Source organism: Ammodytes marinus (assembly GCF_949987685.1).
Source record: "Ammodytes marinus genome assembly, chromosome: 16".
NCBI classification, from domain to species: Eukaryota; Metazoa; Chordata; class Actinopteri; order Uranoscopiformes; family Ammodytidae; genus Ammodytes; species Ammodytes marinus.
This window is the reverse complement of record NC_137220.1, coordinates 29276069-29287763: the sequence shown is the minus strand read 5'-3', so window position 1 is coordinate 29287763 and position 11695 is coordinate 29276069. Positions and strand designations below refer to the sequence as shown.

Genomic DNA, 11695 nt, shown 5'->3' with positions numbered 1-11695 from the left:
GATCTACTTGGATTTTCACTCACAACCATCTCTAGGGTTTACAGAGAATGGTCCGAGGGTACAATTCACACAGGCTCACCAAAATTGGACAATAGAAGATTGAAAAATCTTGGCTGGTCTGATGAGTCTCGATTTCAGTTGTAAAGTTCAGATGGTAGGGTCAGAATTTGGTGTAATTCAACATGAAAGCATGGACTCATCCTGCCGTGCGTCATCAACCATGCCTCGTTCAAAGTCACTTAAATCCCCTTTCTTCGCATTCTGATGCTCGATTTGAACTTCAGCCCATTGTCTTGACCACGTCTACATGCCTAAATGCATTAAGTTGCTGCCATTTCATTGGCTGATTAGTTATTTGTTTTTACAAGCAATTGAACTGGTGTACCTAATAAAGTGGCCGGTGAGTGTATTTTACTAGGCTATGTAATCAATTTTTATTGAACAATCTATAAGAAGAGTAAATTGTTGCTTAATCTTCTAATATACACAAAAAAAATTATGTGACAAAAATGTCATGTTTGCTTGCATCTATAGTAGTTCATAAACACTGTATTTATATATTTTATACATATATGTATATACAGTAGGCTAATTATTTTGTTAACTAGCCTATATGTATACTGTGTATACATATAGGCCATCATTGTAAAATTGTGGAGGTTAAAATAAAGTGTTACACCACATATGTGATTTAAAAAAAGTAATAATAATATCATGCAGCAACAGGTAGAGGATAAATTAATTAAATACAGTTATAATTAGAAATAATAACAACATCAGGTGGCAAATGCTATATTGTTATAATTCATACTTCTGAGATGCATTTTTTTCTTTTTAAATACTTTATTTATTTTTATTTATTTTTAAGGAACACAAACACACAACTGAAAAAGTGAACACAAACAAAAGACAAATAAAATAAACAATTAACATGGTAAACTTTATTTAACAGGTTTCTAAGACATTGTTTAAACTAAAGGTAAATGTTAAGCAAAGAATAATAAGTCAAAAAGGTGTCATGAAGGTCACTTCATTGCTGCTTTATAGTCTTAGTCGTAGTTTCCCTGATATCTCATAACGTATTTCCTCCATATGTACTAGAGAACCCCATGAGCCACATATCGTATTATTATATTAATATCATATTATTCCAAACCTTAAGAATATTTTTTTTAGCGATAACCATCCAATGCTTGATAGACAAAGCTTTCGTACGACCTAAAGTCTCTAGAGGTTGTGACGAGCCTAGAATGGTTGTTTCTGGGTTGGGATGGAGGATGTGGCCGTAGACATCTGGGGCCGTATTCACAAAACATTTTATCTTAGCACTAAGAGTACTCCTAAGGAGCACTAAAAGTTCTTAGTAAGGAGTAATTTCTTAAAACCTATTCACAAAGCTGATAAGACCAACTTTTACTAAGGAATGGGAGGGACTCCTAAACTAAGACTAGAGGGCGGTGTTGACCCTGTTGCTATGGATGATGTCATGTTCATACCTTCTATGCCTACAGTGATTGGCTGAGAGGGAATGAGAGCTAAGAGTTAATTTATAATAGAAACACTGTGGGAGATATCGTTTCGCTGTATTAAAGTAAAGAGTTTTTATATACAATTAATGACAAGTGACACTGATTTAACATGAAACCAAGATACTGCAGGGTTTCCCACACATTATTTCACAATTAGCCTACAATAGCGCCACATAGGTCTATTCATTTTAAATTTTACAATTATTTGAATCGGAAAAAATATCCTCATTGAAGAGCTGCACGCCATGCACTCTCACTGTATTTCTCTCAACGGCGGACTATGCAGCAATAACCAGACAACGACAAACCGGGAAATTCACCATTTAGAAACAACAGCCGGCGAAATCGTAAAGTGCATGCGGAAGGAAAAAGGCGAGACGCGCAACTATACAGTAGCGGACCTGTGGAACGGAGGAGATGCTGCGAAGCGCCACATATAGGCCTCTAGTAGGAAATTAAACCCAAACGTGACACCAACAGTAACTTTCAGTGCATCGTAAACCCAAAGCAACTGCAGGAAAAGGAACTTAATAAATATTTTATTATATACATTTAATAAATATAAATGTGTCTATACTTTCTAAATATAGCTTTACTAAGATCATTGAACCCTTACAGCTATTAAAGGTACCTTTTATAAAGCTCACTAGCATTAAATCTCTCCAAAACACCATCAAATGGTTGTCTGTGATTTACTCTTAGTGACTTAGGAGTCCTCTTGAGGTGAATTACACTTATTTAAAAAAGTTAGGAGTCCTAAAATTAGGAGTGAAACGCCCCTTATTTTTTAGAGTTACTCCTAAATCAGCACGTTAGGACCTACTCTTAGCCTTAAAATGTTTTGTGAATACTGCCCCTGAATAACAACGAAACACGCTTGACCAGAAATTGTGGAGCCTGGGACCAAACCAAAACATATGAGCCAGGGTTCCATCAGAGTGTTTTCACATAATGCAAAGGGGGGAGGAGGAGGGATAGAATGAATATCATTTGACATTTGAATAGTGGAGCCGATGTACAACCTTATATTGAATTAATTGGTGCGTTGAGTTGATCAAACAAGAGCGTATGCTGCGAAGACACTTATCCAAAGCATCTTCTGAAATTTATACTCCTATTTCGTTCTCCCGGGGCAGTGTGATCCGCAAACAAGTTTACAAACCTAGAGACTAGTTTTTTGGTATCAGGTTTAGTTATCAGTAAGGACTGGAGTTCAACAGGGGGATTATAAATTGCAAAATTATAAATGTTACCTCTGAGCTCTGACACAGTTCCTTATTTGCAGATATCTGAAAAAATGGGATGGCTGCAGTGTGGATCTATCCCTCAAATGAAGAGAATACATTATCAGTGTAAAAGTCCTTCATAGTAACAAGTTGAGATGCATTTTTAGTTAAACTTTAATATTTCTCTTACTATGTTGTGGAGTAACTATATGAATCTTTAAGTGAAAATACTTAAGTAGGAAAGTACTATCTGTACTTGACAGTGCTAGAGTAAATGTACTTTTCCACATGCGGTTTGAATGAAAGAGGAAGGCTGATGGTGCTGATAAGAAGCTGTGGATATAAAGCAGCAGCTACCGCTGCTTGACTGTGTCAGCCATGGCTTTGTGCAAACTCCTCACTGCGCTGGTGCTCATCCACAACACTGGAGGTGAGAAAGGCTATCCAAGAACACTATTCAGTGCCGCTAGTATGTGTTTAACTTGTAGATGACTAATACAAACACTTTTACAAATCAAAAGATGCAGAATAAAAACCATGGTTTTTTGTATGGAAAATATTATTATTGATTTCTATAATATTTATAATTCTTTGACAAATGGTGTTGACTGGGCATGTAGTTTTTTTTAAATGCCTAATTAGTGCCTGTACTATTTGTACTGTAGATGTAGAGAAAAAATGTCACTTAAGATGAGATCAGATTATCCCCAGATACAATTTGAATTTGCAACCTGTCCAACAGAAACTTAACAGCTAACCCTTGACATAGTTTCTGAAGGATGATTGTTTCTCTGTTAGGTTTGCTTGGAGCTGAGGTGAGGAGCTCTATCGTCGGGGGGGAGGATGCTAAAAATGGCAGTTGGCCATGGATGGTCCACCTGGTCATCATCGCCAATGATCGTGGCACAAGGTGGCGCTGCGGTGGCTCCATCCTGAATGAAGAGTGGGTTCTGACTACTGCAAGCTGCTGGGATAGGTCAGTGCAATCCTGTTCCATGTCCATTGCCTGTGGGTGTCTATGTATAAAGATGTATATATGTATGAAGTGTGAAAACTGAAATTGGGGATCCATTCCCAAGGATAGGTGGGTTCAGCAAGGAACCATCCTGGATGAAAAATTTAAACTTTTTTATGAAATGCACTTCTGGACACACTACCAATGATAACAGTAACACACTCACAATAATCATGTTTTAATGAAATGGTACAAACATACTTTTTTGCCCTGAATTACGCCACTGTCTTAGCATTATAGACAAAATTAAAATACAAAAATTAAACTTATAAAGACAAAAACTACCTTTTTCACAATACACATAGCCATATGATTCATCAAAATAGTGATTAGTGCTTAGAGCTTTAAACAAACACAGTGTTGAATGGCACTAAGATTGATATACGTAGCTTTAAGAGAGCCATCCAAACTTGAAATAAATAAATTGTTTGATCCACTGCTGTTATGAAAATAGTGACATTAGCCATGTGATTTTAAATATAGCCCATATATTCCCTGACCACATGCCGATAACTCAAATTTGACCACGCTCACAAGGAGGATTTCACCCAAGCTAAAGTGACTTTTGTATCAAGTAGCACTGGCATGATTTCAAAATGATAAAATCACCGTTGGTTCTATCCAGTTGAATGGCAAAGCAAGGCACTGATTAGGGCTATGTGTCCCACTTCAACTGACGTCTCACTTCTGCTGAAGCTACGTACATGTTAGAACGTGTGTACTCTGTGCAAGTATTCTAACAGTTAATGTTGGGTTCTCCAGTAATGCATGACAACAATATGTGTGTTTTTCCATTTCCAGACAACCTAGACCTGAATTGAAACGATCAATGGCTTGGTTGGGCGCGTACCAGCTGAAAGAGGGAGCTGATCGTTACTTGGGCATACGTGAGGTGAACAGTCACCCTCACTTCCGAGCTGTGGGCTCAGGCTATGTCAATGACATCGCCCTTGTAAAGCTTAAGCAGAAGCTGACATTCTCAAAGAGGGTTTCTCCAGTGGCTCTGAACAGCGTGCGCGACTTTAATTCATCTGATTGTTGGATCACTGGCTGGGGGGATGTTAAGAATGATGGTAAGTTCTGCACATTAAGTAGCCTATAGGTGCACACACTATGTTAAGAAAATTGAATAAACACCACCAGCATTCATATTGTTCATTTTCATGAACCAAATAACTAAGGCTGACCCTGCATATGAGTGTAACACTGTAAATGGTCATGTAACCAGGATTTTAGAAACACTGACAGTCACTCAAAACTGAGGTCATGAGTCGCTGCACCATGAATTGTCATATTGTATTTGTTGAATTAGGAGTTTTAAATACATTTTTGATTATTTGAGAAAAAAGATTTTCATACTCGATGTATTCATGATCGATGTTAAACTGCCGTCAGCAACCATTTTTCCCACATTAAAAGCCTGCTGTTAAAGGGAGGGCTGCAAGACATTACAATACAACATGTCTCCTCCTCTGAACTTGATTTGTGTGTGTCTATGCAGTTCCACTGGGGGATCCAGAAACCCTTCAGCAGCTGAATGTTCCCATGGTTGCTCAGAGTGTTTGTAAGGCCCTGCGCCCTGAGCTGACTGCTGACATGATATGTGCTGGGGGCATGAAGGAAGACGCCTGCAAAGTAAGTTTAACTCTTAGAAATTCAGTTCTCTTTGAGGAGGGAATGACCACTAGGTTGGGAAGAACTACACTGCCTAAATGTATACTGTTTTGATTATTATAAATTCCTAACAGCAAACTCAGTAAATTACTACTTCAGAATTACCAATTTAAAAATATTGTATTGCAAAAAATATAATTTAAATATAGAATACTTTTACTTTTGAAGTACATTTTGCTATGAATATAACTTAATTCACAGACGGCATATTTTGAATGCATGACTTTCACATTTCATACTTTAAAATAGTTTTTATTAGTATTTTTACTGCAATATCACAGTACTTCTTCCATTGCTGAAAATGACTTCCTCTTTAAAACAAACCCAGACTAATGACATAGTCTTCCAATCTGACCAGATTTATCTGCACTGCCTCAACCAAACTAGTGAACATGATGTAATAAAATGCTAAGTGGAGAGACTCACACAATAAGTCTGTATGTGCTTGTTTTTTCTGCCTCAAAAGGGGGATTATGGTGGCCCTCTGGTGTGTGGTTCAGCCAAAGGCGCTGTGCAGGTGGGCATCATGAGTTACAGCAGCTGTGGTCTCCCTCAACAGCCTGGAGTCTACACTCAAGTGTCAAAGTATCTGAGCTTCATCAAAAAATATGTCCACAGCGGAGAGGAAGCTTCTGCTGAGGTCTGAAGCTGTCCAGCCTGCTTCCCTGAAAACCTGCTCTACCCTCCATAGCTTCTCTACACTGTTTAACCATCAACTAATTTCTGCTGGTTGACTCTGTGCTCTGTGTTTATTAAATTCAAATCTTTGCATTAAAGCTTAAAAGCATACATTTTTGTGCCATGTTTTTTTTAACCTATGTTGATGTCCAACTAAACACACAGCATTTAAGTGCAGCGGATCAGTGAAAAAAATCGTTCAAATTGTGATACAAGCACCACACTTTGCATGCGCATCTCTCTTGGGCCAAGGTTTGTGGAAAAAACGCGAGCCACATGAAAATCTAAAATGGCCGTAATTTTTTCAAGATGCCCGCCATTTGCGCCATAAAAATACCATTTTCACCATAACATTTCACAGAAAGCTCAGAAACTATTGGTTTTGCTATCAAATCTGACATTTTCAACCATACAGAAGCTGAATTTAAAACTCTTACCCTTCTCAGAAACTCCTTTCTACCAACTCGAGTAACATTCAAGATGCAGATATACTTTTTTAAACCCATTTGTGTTCATCCCTGTATGTCGGTACAAAATAAATGCTCAAACCCAGTGCTTTTAAGATGTATTTAACTTTATCTGCATAGGCTATCAGACAACTAAAGTTGGGTTCACCTAAGTTGTTCTTTCTTAAACCACTATTTGCATTTTGACAGCATTGAAGGGAGTCAGCAACTTTGAGCTTTGGTGTCCCATTATGATTGTTGCATAGGACATGAAGTGTTGTTATTCATCATGTCCATACAGGTTTAGTCCTTGCATCCGAGCTGAACAGTGCTTTGCAGGAAAAGTAAAAAAACAAAAAAAAACTGTTAGTATATCCCACAACATTCAGTCTTGTATTAATTCTTGGTCAGCTGCTGCCAACTTTCTGCAACGGTTGCAAGTGTCGTCTGGTAGAGCTACCACCCGGCTGCATCTAGCCCATGTCAGAAGGACTTTGTGTTTCAGGCTGACACACAGTTGACTGACTTCATATGAAAACTTTCTAGTAGGCATCTAGCCTGGTGTGATGAAGGAGAGCTGCTTGAGAAAACTTTCTAGTAGGCATTGTTAAATTAATGTGTTCTCATACATGTTATCTCAGTTTAAAATGATATGCCCCTATATTATGTGGATTACGACTGACTTTTGTATCCAACTTTATTGTACACCAATGTGATTGGTTGTTTTATTTTGTTTTCTGTATTGAAGTGCATTCTGGGTCATTGACCGTTAATTGTGACTGCGCACATGCCATGGCTGCTGATGACATACCGGAGCTGTGAAGAAAGAAATAAAGAGATAAATGAAACATATACGAGACGTGATTATTTATCAACATGACTGAAGAAAATGAAACCTCAACAGGTTATGGGCCCAGGCGTGATACTACAAGAGGAGGAAGATGGCAAAGGTTAGTCTTCAACGGAGATGAAAATAACTTTGAACTTTGGGAAGTGAAGTTTCTCGGCCACATGCGAATGCTCGGCTTGAAGGACACAATACTCTCAACGGATGATGATCCGGATCCAGAAAAGAACGAAGAATGCTACGCAGAACTCATTCAATTCCTCGACGACAAAAGCCTATCGTTGGTGATGAGAGAGGCGGCCGATGACGGCAGTAAAGCCCTGCAAATATTAAGGAGCCATTACGCCAGTCAGGGTAAGCCCAGAATCATTGCCCTATACACAGAGCTAACTTCATTAAAGAAGGAGTCAGAAGAAACGGTGACAGACTATATCATCCGAGCTGAAAAGACAGTCACCTCCCTAAGAAATGCTAAAGAAGTGATAAGTGACGGGCTGATAATAGCCATGATTCTGAAGGGTCTCCCAGAATCATATAAGCCGTTCGCCATTCATACGACGCAGAGCAGCGAGGAATTAACGTTTATCCAGTTTAAAAGTAAACTACGAAGCTATGAAGAAACTGAAAAGTTCGACACTAAAACAAAATCGGACAATGTAATGAAAGCAGACATGTCATCCATCGTCTGCTATGGATGTGGAAATCGAGGCCACATGGCAAAAGAGTGCCGCCAAAGAGGTGTGCCAAAATGGTGCAACTACCACAGAAGCACAACACACAGTGACGAGGCATGCAGGAGAAAAACCAACCACAAAGATGGTGCCAAACAAACCGCGGATGGACAGAAAGACCAAAAGCAAGAACAAACATTTGTATTCAAAGTCAGTCAAAAATTCCTTCCAAACAACATTAAAAGTAATGGACTAATGGTAGATTGTGGAGCAACATCACACATCATCACGGAAGAAGACGCATTCACAAAATTTGACGAGACTTTTAACCGAAATGCACACTACATGGAGCTAGCTGATGGAACCAGGATGAACAACGTGGCATTACAACGAGGGGACGCAGAGGTGTGTTTGCAGGACAGTGAAGGCAGATGCAGCAAGGTCACACTGAGGAAGGCCTTATTCATCCCATCATATCCACAGAGCATATTCTCTGTCAAAGCAGCCACAGCTAATGGAGCCACAGTGGCATTCCAAGAGGGACAGAATGAACTGATTCACAAAGATGGGACTGTTTTTCGCATTGAGGTGCACGAGAGACTCTACTACTTGAAAACGGTAAATAACAAACAATGTGTCAAAAATACAGTGAATGATATGATGTCCACTGACAAAGTGAGTTTATCTTGTGATGTCAAAACATGGCATGAGATTTTGGGACACTGCAATATAAATGATGTGTTAAAATTACCAAATGTGGTAGAGGGTATGAAGATCACAGGTAACACAAAGATAGACTGCAGTGTGTGCACTGAGGGTAAATTCAACAATAGCAAAAATAAGAAAGCTGATGCAAAAGATAGTGCGCCCCTGGAGCTGGTACATACAGACTTAGCTGGCCCCATTGAGCCAACTTCCCGAGATGGATATAAGTATGCTATTTCATTCACAGATGATTTTTCAGGGGCTGTGTCTGTTTACTTCCTTAAAACCAAAAGTGACACAACCCTAGCTACAAAGAAATTCCTTGCAGACAGTGCGCCTTATGGCCGGGTCAAGTGTATAAGATCAGATAATGGCACTGAATACACAAGCGATGTTTTTCAGTCACTCCTAAGGGAAAAGGGTATAAGACATGAAACGTCATGCCCATACTCTCCCCACCAAAATGGGACAGCCGAGAGACAGTGGAGAACCTTTTTTGAGATGGGAAGATGTCTCTTATTAGAGAAAGGGTTACCAAAAGTATTGTGGCCTTATGCTGTACAACATGCTTCTCATGTTCGAAATAGATGTTACAATGACAGGACTGAAAACACCCCATATTTCATGTTAACAGGGAGGAAACCAAATCTGTCAAAAATGTGGGTGTTTGGATCCGACTGTTATACCTACAAACATGACCATAAGAAACTTGACCCGAGAGGTGAAAGAGGGATATTTGTTGGACACTGTAAAAACAGCCCGGCATACCTGATTTACAACCCAGACACAGAGAAAGTGTCAAAACACAGACTGGTGAAATTTGTTAAAATAAACAGTATTGAACAACAAACACAGACTGAATACGATTCAGAGTTCCCGAGATACGAAGTCAAAAACCCCGGTACTGAGAGTAATACTGATATGACAGAGAGTGATAATGAGGAGAGTCTGAGCACAGATTATACAGATGAGTCACAAAGTGATGAAACAACAGAGAATGTAGTCCTAGATGACAGTGCAGACCCCGAACCTTGTCATAGTCAAAATACTCACCAAAAGAGAGAAAGAAAACCACCAAAATATTTAGAGGACTACATTACAGATGTTGAAAATACAGATGTATCCCATCTAAGTGTTGATTATTGTTACAGGGCAGTACATGGAATCCCCCAGAGCTACTGTGACGCCCTGAGGTCACCCGAGGGGCCAGGATGGGAACGGGCTATGAAGGAAGAGCTCGACTCACTTAAAGAAAATGACACTTTTGAACTGACCTCTCTACCAAAGGGTAAAAATACAGTAGGGGGAAAATGGGTCTATGCCATTAAAGAAAATGTTGAAAAGGGAAAAATACTTAAGGCGAGATACGTAGCAAAGGGGTACAGCCAAACAGAGGGTATAGACTACCATGAGACATTTGCTCCAACAGCAAATCTTACTTCAGTGAGAGCCTTAATGCAAGTAGCAGTTCAAAACAACTTAATAGTCCATCAGATGGATGTAAAAACTGCATACTTGCATACTCCAATAGATGAAGAGATTTTCTTAGAACAACCACAGGGTTTTGAAAATACATCTGAGACAGGAGAAAAATTAGTTTACAAACTAAAGAAATCCATTTATGGACTAAAACAGTCTGGAAGAAACTGGTACAAACTTCTAAATGATCATTTAGAAGAAAACAACTTTGTGAGAAATGAATCTGACCACTGTGTGTACAGAAAGCAAACAGATAGTGAAACTATCATTGTTTTAATCTGGGTGGATGATTTTATCATTGCAGCTAGCTCAACAGGTTCAAAGACACAATGAAATCCACATTCAAAATTAAGGATTTGGGGAAAATAACATGCTTCTTGGGCATCGAGTTTGAACAAGAGGAAAATAAAATAAAAATGAGTCAGAAAAAGTACATCCTTAAAATGTTGGAAAAGTTTGGAATGTCAGAGTGTAAAGCTAGATCTACTCCATGTGAGCTAAAAGTGGAGAGTGACAACAAGGAGGAGGGCAGCTGCAATGAGATGGCAAATCCAAAAGAATACAGGGAAATAGTAGGCAGTCTGATTTATGCCATGACCTGTACGAGACCAGACATAAGCTGGATAGTAAGCAAACTGTCACAAACACTGGCAAAGCCAAAAGCAGAGAACTTAGTGGCTGCCAAACATGTTTTGAGATACCTTAAAGGTACTTATGACTACGAACTATGTTTCACTAAAACCGATGACGACTTAAAACTAATAGCCTTCAGTGATTCAGACTGGGCATCTTCTGTGGAAGATAGACGTAGCACTACAGGCTACTGTTTTAGCTTAACCAAACAAGGTCCTGCCATCTCGTGGAAATCAAAGAAACAACCCACAGTGGCATTATCAACGTGTGAAGCCGAATACATCGGCATGGCAAACACTACTCAGGAAAGCATGTATCTAACCCAACTGTTAAGTGGTATGGATAATAAAGTCTACAGTTGCACAAAGATCCATGGAGACAATCAGGGTGCCATTGCACTGAGTAAGAATCCAGTGCACAGACAGAGGTCTAAACACATAGATGTAAAATATCACTTCATTTGTGATGCACAAAAGGAAGGCAAAATAGTAATTGTTTACTGCCCATCAGAAGACATGGTTGCAGACATATTGACTAAACCTGTATCAAAGATTACAATGGTTAAATTCAAAAGGTTCTACTTTGGATGTTAAACATGTAATGTATGGCTTTGTAAAATGAGAACAAGTGGGGATGTTAAATTAATGTGTTCTCATACATGTTATCTCAGTTTAAAATGATATGCCCCTATATTATGTGGATTACGACTGACTTTTGTATCCAACTTTATTGTACACCAATGTGATTGGTTGTTTTATTTTGTTTTCTGTATTGAAGTGCATTCTGGGTCAT

General features: G+C 38.9%; 1 protein-coding gene across 1 annotated transcript; it reads left to right on the top strand.

Annotated features, from left to right (window-relative positions):
• Positions 1–3132: 3132 nt before the first annotated feature.
• Positions 3133–6233, top strand: LOC307262460 (tryptase-2-like). The gene is made up of 5 exons (XM_080043346.1): positions 3133–3185; positions 3554–3731; positions 4572–4843; positions 5272–5405; positions 5911–6233. The coding sequence occupies exons 1-5, from the start codon at positions 3134–3136 to the stop codon at positions 6088–6090; spliced, it is 816 nt and encodes a 271-aa protein (XP_079899472.1). The 5' UTR covers position 3133; the 3' UTR covers positions 6091–6233.
• The last annotated feature ends 5462 nt before the right edge of the window (positions 6234–11695 follow it).

Coding starts and splice junctions, on each gene's coding strand:
- LOC307262460 (XM_080043346.1), top strand. CDS start 3,134: ATGGCTTTGTGCAAACTCCTCACTGCGCTGGTGCTCATCCACAACACT. Junction 3,186..3,553: donor GCTCATCCACAACACTGGAG/GTGAGAAAGGCT, acceptor TTTCTCTGTTAG/GTTTGCTTGGAGCTGAGGTG. Junction 4,844..5,271: donor GGGGGATGTTAAGAATGATG/GTAAGTTCTGCA, acceptor GTGTCTATGCAG/TTCCACTGGGGGATCCAGAA.